Source organism: Tetrao urogallus, assembly GCF_951394365.1.
Source record: "Tetrao urogallus genome assembly, chromosome: 2".
In the NCBI taxonomy this organism is placed as follows: domain Eukaryota; kingdom Metazoa; phylum Chordata; class Aves; order Galliformes; family Phasianidae; genus Tetrao; species Tetrao urogallus.
Window position 1 is genome coordinate 62,123,380 of NC_136814.1, and position 15,015 is coordinate 62,138,394.

General features: G+C 39.4%; 1 protein-coding gene across 1 annotated transcript in view; it reads right to left on the reverse strand.

The window, feature by feature from the left end:
• The window catches only part of SLC35F1 (solute carrier family 35 member F1), a gene marked incomplete at both ends in the record, with an annotated part of 230,285 nt that overhangs the window by 29,244 nt on the left and 186,026 nt on the right, over positions 1–15,015 (reverse strand). Inside the window, 2 exons of the mRNA XM_079550241.1 lie at positions 1,994–2,150; positions 6,641–6,800. Of these exons, the coding sequence (XP_079406367.1) occupies positions 1,994–2,150; positions 6,641–6,800 (317 nt within the window). The remainder of the gene's footprint in view (positions 1–1,993; positions 2,151–6,640; positions 6,801–15,015) is intronic.

The following is a 15,015-nucleotide window of genomic DNA, read 5'->3' on the forward strand; positions in this document are numbered from 1 at the left end:
GAGCAAGAACTACTGCTAGCCAACCTTACTCTAGACTTTGGGAAGATAATGGAGTAACTGTTCCATTTCCAGGCAATTAATAATGAAGAGCTGACTAGGAACAGTCAGCACAGATTTTTCAGAAGCAAACCTGTTGCCTTTTATGATGAGACGTCTGGTTCCATAGATAATGGAAAAGGAATGCACGTGAGGATGGAGTGTAATCTACCTCAACTTTAGCAAAGCTTTCAACATGATTTCCCAAAAAATCCTTAGAGATTGAAAATACACGGACATATATTGGAAGGGTGGACTATCCATAAGGATCAATGGAAAACTGTGTTCAAAAAGTAGTGGTCAGCAGATTGACAACTTCTGACAACTGATTAACGTTATCAATGTAGAAGATTGGATGGAATGCACAGTCACCAAGTTCACAGAGGACATCCCATGCAGCAGATATGCTGCCATTCAGAATGACCTAACAGGCTGGATAAATGGACTGGCAGAAATCTGATGAAGTTCAAGAAAAGCAAACATGAACTCCTACATCTAGGATGAAATATCTCCATGCAACCAGTACAGGCTGGGAGCTGACTGGACAAGAAGCTATACTGTAAAAATCAAGCTTGGAGTCCTGGCGTACAGGAGCCAGCAATGTGTTGATGTAGCAGAGAAGACCAGCTGTGTTAGTAAGAGTCTAGCCAGCAAGTTGAAAGAAGCAATTTATGAGAGAGCAACTGCAGAAACAATTTCAGACCAATCCCTGCTTTGCGAATGCCAACCAAACTTTGACCAGTGCTTTTCCCAGCATGCTGGTAAAGCCTTATTTCTGAGACATTCTTCCCCCCAGGAAGCTTCCTTAAAGCTTTCAGCAAAGAAATGGCTTTTGGAGTTTCTTTACTATTGAGTCCTCTGTACACGAACATACCTTGTGCCAGCACCAGATTCTTCTTCCCAGACAAATAGATTATAGACACTCAGTTGTGACTATCTTCAAGAAGAGTTGAAATGGTACTATAATTAAATTTAGGAATATGAGACCTGTATATTACTGTTTAAATGCACAGCAAAACAAAAGCACTGCTTGATAGCTTTAGAACAAGCCAGTACCTACATACCATGAACAATTTAGGTAACAAAAATGCTTTACCCAAAACATGACATTTTAAGTCATGTTTTCAGATTCTACATAAACATAATAAGCTTTCTATCTAAAGAAACAGAACTAAGTAAGTAGGAATCAATGGGCCATTTCTTTGATGAGTCTCAGTTCTTAAAGCTGAATAGCTCAGATGTGCAGGCAAATAACTTGTTTTTGGCTAATATTCAAAAGCTGTTGGGTATGACAAGCGCTAGTGACAGATCTCCGTAAACGTGCTGATCTTGCAGGGTGACTTTTAATACAGGCACATTAGGCACAGTGTTGCAATATTGGCAGTGAGGTACCTGCTCATTAGGTACATGTGGATATGACTCCAAAAATCCATGTGCCAATCTACTGAGTGCTAAGTATTTTAAAGTGAAAAAGCCAATTTCTTAAGGACATTTTCATTATTTCTGCCATATCATTCTTAATTAAACAAAACAAATCAATCAGTAAAATCTCTTCTGACTGCATATGTGTTTTTCAATCTAAGTAACTTCTAAAAAGTATGAAACAGAACTGTAGAGGGCTGTAGAGAGTTTCCTGTTCACAGACCAGAGCAATATGTGAAATATTTATTTGTCTTCAAGCAATACAGGATAAGGATGTGTTTTCCCCCTCCTCATGGGACTTACATACAAAAAAACAGTTATTGAATTAAAGTACTTATATATATATATATATATATATATGGATGGATTTGAGTACAAATCCAGCTATCTCAGATATCAAAAACAAATTCCCAAATCTGCAGATACTTACTCTACACAGGAAATGGCTACCTTTGAAGAGTAGGGCACAATACCTCAAAGGAGGCCAGAACTACACTTATTTGAATGACCTTAGAGTTCAAACCTGCTCACTTACAGCTGGATTCCACTGAAGAAGGAGCCAAAGAGTCCGATCATGCCCAGGAACTCCACGCGACTCAGATTTCGGACAATATACTCTTCACAAACGTTCGAGATGCCGTATAGTGTTGCTCCACCCAATACTAAGAGATCCCCTATCAGTTTATTTTCACCTAGGAATAAACAGGGGAAAAATCAGAACATGTCAAAACAACCTTTTGTCTAGAACTGTTGTAAGCTCTGCCCTGTAGATATGAATACTCAGTCACAAAGTAGCTCTTATCTGGATCAATAAGATGAACACAAATGTTCTGTCGTAACAGTTTTCATCCAATTATCACAAGAAAATCTAGCAGAAATGAAGCAAGAATTTTATCTTTTCTGTAAGAAAATCTGAATGTAAAGAAAAACTTATGAAAACTACAGAACTCTTCAGTGATCAGTTATTTTAATTTTATTATTTTAACTTTTATTTTTTCCAGGTGGAATGGGACAGTTTGCATCTCATTTTGAAATCTAAGCAAAAACATCCCTGGCATTCAGATGGGAAGCCAACAAAGAATAATTTTATGTACCTGTGAAATGAATGAAGAAATCATTACAACCCCAATACTGACCTCATTCTCACATGAAATTGTTTGACAATAAAGAGAGAAGGAAGGATGAGGTGTAGACAGGGTGATGATAACAGAGGTTTTTTAAAAGGAGGTAAATTAACATAGCAGTACCTAATTCATAAAATGAACAGAAAATTATATTTTCAGTACTTTAAGATATATATAACTACTAAACCACCATATTATCAAAGAATGTTTGAAATCTTTTTAAGTCTTGGGTTCTTTTATTACTTTAGGCCAGAGGGATGCAGAGAGATTTGATCAAAATTAAGTTCCAGCTTGAAAACTGAGGCCCTGTTTTTGTAGCCTGATGCATGCAATTCCCTCTGCACATAAGGCTTACTGAATGATTTCTACTAGAGTTACAGCTTCACAAAGCTGCCAGACATTGCTGCAGAACCAAAGTCAGAAAGACTGGCTATAATGGAAATTCCTTTGAAAAGGTTCTGAACTTCCCAGTGAGAAGAAATTTATGGAAATTACAATGGTCATAAAATGGTCATAGAAAAAGAATTCGAAAATCCTGTATCTTGTCTCAGAATCACAGAACCATAGGGTTTGGAATGGACCTCTGGAGGTCATCAAGTCTAATCCCCTGTTAAAGCAGGTTCCCTAAAGCACAAGAAAGCATCCAGCTGGGTTCTAAATATCTCCAGAGAAAGAGACTCCACAGCTCCTCTGGACTACCTGTGCCAGTGCTGTCACACTCACAGTAAAGAAGGTTTTCCTCATGTTCATATGGAAGTTCTAATGATCCAGTTTGTGCTCATGGCCCCTTGTTCTGTCACTGGGCACTGTTGAAAGAAAGCTGGCCCCAAGCATTTCATACCTGCCCTTTAGATATTTATAAGCACTGTTAAGATCTCTCCTCACTCTTCTCCAGGCTGAACAGTCCCAGGTTTCTCTGCCTTTCCACATAAGGGAGATGCTCCAGACCTGTCATTATCTCTGTGGCACTCTGTTGGACTCTATCTAGAAGTTCCCTACTTTTCTTGAACTAAGGAGCCCAGAACTGGACACAATAGTGCAGATATGGCCTCACCAGTACAAAATAGAGGGGGAGGATCACTTCCTTCAACCTGCCGGCCACTCCCTTTTGATGTACCCCAGGATATCATCAGCCCCTTCTTGGCCACAAGGGCACACTGCTGCCTCATGCACAACCTGCAGTTCACCTGAGGATGCTCAGGTCCTTATCCACACTGCTCCTCTCCAGTGGTTCAGTTCCTAACCTATACTGATGCTTGAGATTATCCCTCCCCAGGTGTAGGTCTTTATGCTCGCCCTTGTTGAACCTCAAAAGGTCCCTTTTCACTCAACTCTCCAGCATATCCAGGTCTTGCTGAATGGCAGCACAACATTCTGGTGTGTCAGCCACTCCTCCCAGCTTGGTTTCACAGCAGACTTGCACAGGGTGCACTCTATCCCTTCATCCAGGTCACTGACGAAGATGCTGAACAATACCGGACCAAGCACCAACCCCTGAGGAATACAGCTAGCTATAGGCCTCCAGCTAGACTCTGAACCATCGATCATGACCATCTGAGCTCTGCCAGTCAGCCAGTTCTCAATCCACCTCAGTGTCCACTCATCTATCCCACACTTCCTTAGCTTGCCTATGAGGATGTTGTGGGAGACAGTGTCAAACACCTTGCTGAAGTAAAGTTACACCACATCCGCTGTTCCCCCCCTTATCTACCCAGCTGGTCATGGCATCGTACAAGGGTACTGGATTGATCAAGAATGATTTCCCCTAATGTCTCCACAATTAGTTATAAGCACCAGAAAAGTTGCTTAGGGACAAACAAGAATAGAGAAAATAATCAAAACACTCCTACTAATACTTGACTAGTCTCCAGTATCATTTGACTCAGAGACGTGGTCTCTATGTAAACATTACTAGATTCAGTCTCACATTGAATTTCAGCTCTGCATACACTTCGACTAACAGTATGTTCATATTTGTCAATTTATCTTTTTAAGACCTGGCACTTATTTTCCTTTTTGCAATCAGCCATGGAAGATGATGGCACATACCCTTAATTTAAAATAAGCATCAGCACTTTGGAAAACCTTACCCTTGATGCATTTGGTGTTCCACAGTGGATCTAATCATCCCTCACTGAGCTCACTCATGTGGTATTTATTATAACCACTCACTAGCACTTTGGAGAAGTACTGCTGAAAGAGCTTTTGACCTTAGAGTTTGTCTCTGCTGAACTGCTGATACAAACATATCATCCTTTGCATGTACGAGTCAAACACCACAAGACAGAACATTTTCATAGAAATAAGATGGCCCCAAACAGCAGCTTGTAATGGCTCTTCCCCACCTCACTGACACTTAAAGACTGAGACTCAAAATTCACTGATTTCACAGACTGTGGCAAACAAGAGTCAATTCTTCTTGCTCCCTAAAATATAGGAATAACAAAGGAGTTTACTGAGGGCAAATACAAATTCACTGCTTTTGATGAATTCCTTTATTTTGTTTGCCCAGTCCCAAGAAATAACCCATAAACGTTGTGGAACATTTTAATGTAAAGTTTCTTGAGATCTTCTGTTTTGCTGCCAATATTCATTTTAATTTGCAGATTTTTAAGGTATAGTTCTACCCCTTCAGCCAATTTAGTCACAACAACTCTATTTTATTCTGTTAAAGAGAAAGTGGAAACATATTCCTATATTTCAATACATTTCATTTTGCCACTTGAAGAAGCTGAAAACTCTATCACGTGTGGCTCTGATCTTTTATGTCTTCTGTGTAGAAATAAGCACACAGTCTTTCATGTGAAGGTCCAAATTAAACAGCAACAGCATATGTTAACAGATATTCTTTTTATGGGTATATTTCCTAACAGCTATATTCATGCCTTAGTAACTAATATACCAAATAATATCTGATTATTGCAGATAGACTGCGAAGTGTCAGTGTTTTTCAGCCTTTTCTGCTGATGTCCAATGCCCTGCATGCCTCTGCTGAACCACAACTCACATGCCCAAGCACATTATGTTCCAGATTACAGGGATACCTGATGTTTCTCCCAGAACCCAGGGCTGAAATCCCAGTCCCTCCAAATCAGACATTGCTAATGCAACCTTGGCTGCCTGACTCCATGTATATTCTTTCCTTTATAGGTAGGGTGAAGCTATTTCTGGAGGAGAGCAATGAGCTAAAAGTCTTCAGAACAGAGATAAAAAGGGACAGGGAGGTGTAATTAATACTTTACCAAACTTCCTTGTTTTGTTCAGTTGCATCTTGGCAAATGCAGATCTTAGAGTGCTTGCATTTGTATTCAGAGAGAATTTTAAATCCCAATGTATTATGTTCAGCTCACAATTCAGTGCTTTTAATTAAGGATGAAAACTGTGCCTAATTTACAGCCTTTGAAAAGAATTTTCAGCCTTCCCACATCATTTGTGTTGGCGCTAGAAATCAATGAGACAGAGAAAGTTCATCGATGAAATCTAACTGTCTAGTCTACATTAATAGCTATGCACACATTTTTTGTATGATGCCGTGCATGAAAAAGAACATTTTATGCACAAGAAGGTGCTTCTCAATAGTTATGCACACAAATCCCAAATCTTTACTTTGAGACTGTGTTACAACTCAGTTAGTACAGTTGGTCTGGTGTATTCTAGTACCAAGCAAGTGACCTTGTCTCTGTACAAAAAAGGAGCAAAGTTAAGCAGCAGTGGACAGGAGAGACAGGATACTCAGAGATGTAGCCAATTTGGAAAGGAAGCAACTGAGATTTGCTAACTCTAAGCAGAACTACAAGCATTTAGTTTGCTCCTCTGTATAAAAGATGAGATGCATTGCATGCTCAGAGCATGTTCATTTGCAGAAGTGGTGAATTTTAGCTGTTGACCCATTTTTTCTCTCTATCCCTCCTGACAACGAAGCACCCTTGAATGCTGTAGTGCTTTGGATCCATGAAGACACAGGATTTCCTGCCAACTTCCAATTTTCCATGCCCCAAACCGAAATTACAGTTTCTGTGATCAGAACTTTGCAGTACTAGACACTAATCCTTACTCACCTGCTCCTTGCTGTCTCCCAACGAGGACATCTGCTCCTGCCATGCAGCCCATGCCCAGAATGCAGACCACGATCCCAATGAAATGTACTGCCTTGTATCGTACCAGCAAGAAGAACCAGGAGAGCAGTATCACCACTGGGATGACAAAACAATCTAGGAGCTAGATAGAGATAGAGATAGAGAAGAAAAAACAGCAAATCAACTGCTAATATTTTGCCCTTAAATTCTAAGATAGATTTCAGAAGACGATAACGAGATTGTTAATTTAAGAACGGCACTTTCTACCGGATAGAAAATGTATAAAAGTCCCTGTGTCCAACAGGCAGATGATAAGACAATATTCTAACTATTCCACTAGCCCAGGAGAGATGTTGCTAGCCATTTTAAGACACAATTGAACTGTATTGCTCTTTGATTCAGTTGCACATTCCAAATCCATGGGAAGGAAAGCTAGGCCAAAAGAGAGCCACAGTATTCCCCATCTGGTCTTCACCTCTGCTGATTAAGGGCCAGAGACAGAGTCTACTTTTCCTGCAGTCTAGACATATGCTTTGATTCAGACGTTTCAGGTCCAATTAGCAGGAATGTTCATAATACACAAGTTGGCCAGATTTTCAAAATCTGGCCATATAAATCAAGGGGCTTTTGCATGCAGAATACTTATGAAAAATCTGTCCCCTGTGGGGACTGTTAGCTTCTTAGAAAAATAGTCCCATATGCCTCTGAAGGAAAAAAATAAACACCTTGCCTGCAGTGCAAGAAGCTCAGTCTTCCTGCCAACAGACTTGGGTAAGAGCTTTCTCAAATAAGTGTTATGAAATATAACCTTTAATTGGTCTTTTCAGAGATACACAGCAACAAACCCAGAGGATCCACAATTAAAAAAAGAAATACATCAAATGTTTGTAAGAGGACCTTGAGATTTTGAGACGAAATTATATTTTAGGAACTATCAGTATGTCACCAAGGAACAAAAACACCTGCGTAGAAACCACAAAGATATCTGAATTTAAGAACATGAATCCCACTTTCTAAGGGCATACACACACAATTAAGAGATAGGATTCTTCTGATTAAGAATGAGATTTAAAGAGGTGTATGGGGTACATTACGATTCAATGCCATTTGATAGAGTGGGAACTACATCTATACAGCTGCTGCTTCTTTCTAATGAAAAGATTTGGATCAAACAGTAATGGGGAAGATTGCAATTCTAGTTCCCAGAAATACTTCTGGATACTGTGACATTGATTTTACATGATATAATTTGTTGTTTGTTTGTTTTTTTATTATTATCTTTGGGCCTATTATCTGTTCTTTTGGTCTCTCAGTCACTAGTCACAGTAAGGATTATCAAATAATGATCATTACCCTTTCAACTTCTTTGTCTGCTAGTGGGGCTATCTGAAGAGAAACATAATTTTGAATGATCTGAATTTCAGTCAGTCTTTACCTGTGAGCTACTTATGTCATAAATACTAAATTTAGGGGTTTCACAAAAATTCAAAAGCTTTCATTAAAAAAAAAAAAAAAAAAAAAAAAAACAGTTTGAAAAACAAGAGTAAGCAGTTGAATGGCATTCTTTTCAATGCTTCCTCGGTCAGTCAGTAGTAGCAACAGTCTTTAGAAGAGAAAGGGTTCACCAGCAGGGCCACACAGCTCTCAGGCAGTTCATGCAGTCCCAAAGAACAGCAGAACTGATGAGGAAAATTACAAATTGGAAAGGACTATGCTGAAAGAGCGTTCTGCTTTTAAAATGAGAGCTAATAATTTAAAATGCATGACAAAGCCTCTTTACAGTGAAAACCATCTCCACCAGTCCTCAAAATGCAGTCCTTTACAGAGAGGAACAGGGGCTGAAAGTCCAGCAGAACTGGTGCAAGCTCCTTTGTTTTTATGTAACATCTGCTCTGCCACTGAAGAGCCTACAATATATACAGGATACAACTGACCTATCACTCAGTAACTTCTTTTTTAAAAGCGCACTTGGGAAACATGACTTCAACATCTGAAGTTTTTGTTGTTGTTTTTTTTTTTTTTTTTTTTTTCCTAGATAGTTTGCAGCCTATTGGGATGTTTCCCTGCTGTAACCTTGTTTCTCTCTCCTAGAGGGCTCTTTTCCAGTCAGACTCAGGAAGGAAACAGTGGCCAACTGAGATTTTCTGACAGCTGTGGCTCTACTGGTGGCCACTGTTCTCCACCAGATGATGGCTGGGCACATAATCACACAAAGAGAGAGAGTGAGTCACTTGGGTGCTCCTGTGTGAGCAGTTCTTCAGTCTACAGCCCAGGTCTGACAAGAGGCCAAACTGCAGGACTGAAAGGACCAACATCAGAAGCTGTGCTGCTGGGAGCATCTCCCGGGGCAGTACTCCCAGGTGTGGGCATTACATTCTGGCATGTTTATGGGTGAAACGGCACATGGCCTTCTTGTGTCACTGGGAGGAGAGACAGGCCATAGCTAGCCAACACTGACATCACTACTGTATGAACAGCATTCTCTGCATGCTTATCAAGCACTATGGATTTCTGAACTTCAGCATAGTTCTAACACACACCAGTAACAGATAACATGCTTGAGGGATGCTCTCTCTTCAGCGTAAACCTTGGGATATGAATCCAACTGAACACCTCTGTTCTCAACTACCGTTCATGTCATCACACCTGTGCACATGCTTCTTGTTAGCAGCACTAGCACACATTTGCTAAAGGTGGAGGGAAGGTGTAAAGCAGTGTCTCCTGATGTTGTCTTATAGCTAACCCTGAAGGTCTGTATCTATCTCATTCCTGTCCACTGCAGTGCTGATTGCTGAACAGGTGAGCTTAACCTACTGCTAGTTTGCATTAAAGCCAGATGGAGGAGACCAAAATCTGCTACCAATAAGAGTTGCTTCTACCCAGCCCAGAGCAAGTGGCTTCTATTGAAAAGCTACTGCATGCAAACAGCTTTCCGCCTCTATTTTGTGCAAAGCTGTCAAGTGAATCACAGTTACCACTGAACCCACCACTTGATTTTGCAAAGTCAGAGGTCCACAACAACTTTTAAGAGCAGATTCGAGAATATGAAGATGTCACCTTTCAGCCATTAACTACCATATCTCAAGAGACAGAATGACTGTGTGGATGTTTTTAACCCCTACTGTCTGAAATACAGTCCTTGTCCACCTCAAGCAGGACATGGCCCTGTATGTTCACTGTGGGACAGACGCTCAGCTTTATTTACCCTGGGCTCATCATACAAAAAGAGCTTTTTCTTGAAATACAAATTAGGATGCTAGTATGATTTCAACAACCAGTTTTAAATACTGGTCTCTACCTGCAGCATGTGTATTTCACGACGCAAATTCTCATTGAGTCTTTTTTAGGAAGATTTTTAAAATTCATCTAATTCCATAAATATTTAAACACACCTATGCTTTCAAGTATGTGAAATTGTCTCTTTTAAGCACTAATTTCAAGGGAAGCATGAACAGAATGTGTCACAAAGCAGTAATGCTGACATCAGCTGGAAAACATCGCTTTGGAGATAGTAGTCCAAGGTCTGAAATGTTATCTGCAGTACTGCAGCATCAATAGATAAAAACAGTGAATGCAGGTAACATCCACTGACATCACATAATTCTTGAATCGTGCCCAGTTTATACTTGAATTTAACAATGGGGCAGATAGAAACAATGGGGTGGATACCTTACCACAGTGTGAGAATTAAGATTACATGGGGTGTATTGCTAGCTACTGCCTTACATTTCACTTCTCCCAGGCTATATTCACTCTGCCTTTCTTTTTCCTTCAGACATACCTGTCTAGTAAAAGAAAAAATGCACATACATTCTCCAGACAAAAGATGTGCCATCACTGATTGCCTGATGTGTGATAAGGCTTTCTTGAATTCTTTGTTGCTTTTTCTTTTGTCTGCTACTAATCATTGCAGCTAATAAAACACATTATACCTAACTGGCATTTTTTCTGACTATGTAGCCTCAACATTAACAAAGATAAACTATGTTTAGCTTGAATTTCATTCACAGTAAATAAAGGTCAGTCATTTACCAATATTTTGCTAGGAACAGTCTTCTATACTTTCCTTCCTTTTAATTGCTTATTCAAAAGGTACTGCAAACACCCTGTCATTATGTTAAATTAATGAATGACCTGATTTCAGTCAAAGTTATCAGATCACACAAGTTATCAGATCTCAGTAATCTAAAGGAAAACATTTCTTATTTTGCTATGGAAAGATATAAAAACTGATATCAAAGTGTAGTGCAGACAGGTTGAACATTTTGTATAGAAGGAGGCAGAAGAACAGCTCTTTGCCTTGACCCTGCTATGTCTTTCTTACTGAGAGCTCTGAATCAGGTCACTTGAGAAGGCAGGATATAAAAACACCTTATCTACTGATACATAATTTTACAGAAACTACTTGGTAATAAGAGAGTAGTTTGCTTTAGAGAATGAAGACTCTTATTTGATTCTTAAAGATATCACACTGCATCCATGTTTGTTGATACAAAATGTTGAAATTTATTTCCTCTGATTGTTTGTTAAGTACACTCACTTCTTTACACTACTGATTCACAGAAAAATACTCTCTTGCCACCAATAAACACCCAGACTCTGATCTCAGAAATTCAGCAACTGCCTGCCCATATCGAGCAAGAACATGCTGCTAGTGTTTGGAAAGTGGTGCTGGAAGCTTTAGAAAAAAGGTCTGTAATACAGAGTGTGAACTGCTGATCTGTAGCCATATCAAAAAGAAAAAAGCTGGTCAGCAAACTTCCTGTGGGAGCAGCTGAGCTGAATCTTCCTTTTTAATCATTCATTGAATTTTTTCCCCCCAGTTACCAGCTCTTTATATTTCACATTAGGGGTTTCTCATTAGTGCTGCCCTCAAGCAAATCATGCAGAGAGTCAGCTGTACCCTCTACTCAGCTTGCTCTCTAGAGCAGAGAGATCAGTGAAATCAGTGTCACAGCCACAGAGCTTTGTATTGTCACGTAGATGTGATGGCTACTGAAATTCAGCACGAGAACTGATGAGTTTAATACAAAAGCAAGTTCAGTATCCAGGAAGAGACACACCTTTCAACGAGTACTTTGCTTTTCAGTCAAAGGAAGAAATGGTTTGCCACTAATTCCAACAAATTTTTTGTTCCAGTTTTCCCACTGCTTTCACAATCTCGCACTCACCTGATTCACTCCCTGTTACACATGCACAAAACCAGCTGAGATGTAAAACCTCTGTCTGCCTTTGGGCTGCCCCCAAACAGAAACCTTCTGTAAGGAAGGTGTGGATGCTGGCAATGCTTCTGGCAGATTTATTTTAAGCAATTCAAATTAAAAAATGAAGCACTGTTTTTACCTTTTGTGTTCAGATGCATTCCTACTTGTTATCATAAGCATATCACTTTTTTTCCCCCATGATTTATGTAACCATAGATTTAGTTTAAAAACTGTTCATTACTTCATCATACCAAAGCATAGGGTACTACAGGTTGGAAGACTGACGAAAGAATCAGTTAGCAATGTCATCTGCCTACAAAACAATGTAAAAATGCTTTGCTTTCATGCTATGGAAGAAACAAGAAGACTTCTCCCAGTCTGAAGTCTCTTTAATATTTTGCTCTTGAGATCTCTTAAACTATTTTCCTTTGGGCCACATGACTAATATTTCTATAACCATTCCCATCAGCTCCATTAATTCTTTTCCAGAATTTCCTCCTTTTCTCTGCAGACGCTGAAACTTCTTCAGAATATTCACTAGTGAAAGTCCTTCACCTACACCTGTCTTGCGTGCACCAACACTTGAGATGAGGATTATTATGGCTCCAAATTTTTGTGTACGTAAAAGGAATTCATTGAGGTCATACAGACATTTAAAATGACAAGTGGTGGTCACATCAACCTACAGTTCCTCTGCTCTCAAAACTGCGTATTCTCTTTATTGTGAAATTGAATAATTTCATCTTGACTCCTCTAAAAAAAAATATCTTAGGACATACCTCTCACACCTCTTCATTCCTTTCACTACAAACACTACAGCTACGCTTATGCTACGTCTGCTCAAATACCACAATCAAGGAAGAGTACAAACAACTGACTCCTGAAATAGAATTTCATTTAACCAGCTTCCTCCTTTGACTGCTTCCATCACTGGCAGAAGATCATTCTAAGACAGCAGATGGTTTCTCCAGCAGTCATATATTTCTGTAGAAAAAAATGCATTTTCTGTTTTGCTTCTGTCCAAGTAAGAACACTGGATATAGGTTTTGAAGGCCATTTTCTCAAGTTTACCAATTAGATACTTTTCTGTGTCATACTGTAAGGCATGGTTTTGGAAAAGTCAGAGATAACTCCTGTAGCAAATATTCTGCTTTTGCATTGCACCTCCAAGAATATGCAAAATGGGCACAGAATGCCAAATTCTCTGCTGTTGTAATAGGTACAGCTTCACTGACTTCAAGGAGATTTTGCATATTTATGTTAGGAAAATGCCTGGCTTGAGGTAAATCTTGCCATTAGAGAATACCTAGAGCTAAGCTGATTCCAAAACTACATAGAGAGACTGGGGGAGGCAGGGGGGGAGCTGGTTTGTGAACTATGAGTGTGTAACCATTAAAAGACAGAATAACAACTCAAAATACAATAAAAAAACAAATGCCAGACACACCCCACAGATTCTCCCAGTATACACGTATACTAGGCACAACAGCATTCTGCAAACGTGGTTAACAGTGCATGTTTTCCCTCACAGCCCTGAAGCAAAACAGGAAAATATAGCCAAGCTTTCATGCATGGGGACTGGGGGAGGAAGGGAGGGAGTGGTTCTCTCTGCTTCCAAGATATTTCACATTAGTGAGCACTGGGAAAAGTGAATCAACAGCTTCAGTATTGCAAATCCCTTGCTCATCACCTCCCAGATTTGCGTCAAAATTACCTCAAATCTTCTGCCTCAATGCACATCAAGTCCACGGGGACTAAAAACAAAGCAAAGTCTGCCATCCAGCACTCCTATAATAAGCATCTACTGCTGACTTCTCTCCTTTTTTGGTGGCAGTCGTTGAGGTATGAAAACTGCCACAGGTAATTGGAAGTATGATGTACTGCTGAGGCTCATGGTGATCTAAGAGTAGTTGAGAACATAAGAATCATAGTTTTATCGTCTGTCTCCTGATGTCTATAAATCCCAGCTTTTACTATCTTTGTTTTCATCATGCCAATCAAAGGCTTGATTGCCTAAGGAATAAATTACCAGATAAATCACTGTGTGAAAATATAGTTCTCTCTTTGACAGTGCCTTATTTTTTGTAATACCAGATGCACCTGCTACAATTCCACTATGAAAGGCATTGCACATATAGTTCAGTGATGTCACACCACAGAAAAAGGATTGCATTACCACGAGACAGAGTAAATCAACAGCATAATATGGAGAACAGTGTATCTGCAGAAAGGAAAGCTGTGGGGATGAAGAGGGAGAAGGGAGGACAGTCTGCCTCATAATGTAGCTAACAGGATGAGAAAACACTTACCTGGAAGATTACAAATTTGAAAGTCAAAGTCCAAATGTAGTTTCAAACCAATTATATTATCTACCTCTAAATAGTTGCAAGAACTTCAGAATCTTTTCATTCCCTCTGGGGGAGCCAATTTTATCTGCCATGTAAGTGGTGTCTCTAACAACAGTCAAAACACATTTCTTGAATAGTTATAAAAACTTCCACAGGCCTACACCAGAGCTGTGTCAAAATCAGTTAGGATAAATATGGAAAGCATTACCACAGGCAGTCCTGAAAGTTAGGTGTATAGTTTTAAAGTAAAGTCATAGGTTCGAATTCTAGTATGTACTGGAGGCTTTAGTGCAGTTCTGTACCTGCTACAAATGACACTGAAAGGACTGCAATAATTAGTGTAAGTTAGATAAAAACATCAAAGAGAAAATAAAAATAATTTTACAAGATTTTGGCTACCTCAGAACCAGGACAAATGCATCTGGGAGCATTAAATGTGACTGATCTCTAGGAATTCTTGAACAGTGTGTTTTTGGAAGTCTAAATTAGTCCACGGACAAACTACTTCGCCTTCTGTGTGATGTATTCTCAAATTTTAAATGAACTCTTTAGAGGACAGTCTTCACTTACAGGATTGCTGTTCTAAGGATTTTCCTTGATGTAGAATGGTTGAGTTTCAGTTGTCTCCAGCTGAGATAGAATTAACTCAAACTCCTTATATCAGCTACTGTTTTAACAGCTATGACGATATGTAAACAGTGGCTCTACATCTGCAATTTAGAAAGCACTCCAGACTTTCTGTAAGCACTTGAGAAATGCTAAGATCGTATCTAACAAATTGAGTTCTTCAGGGTACTTTGGTGCA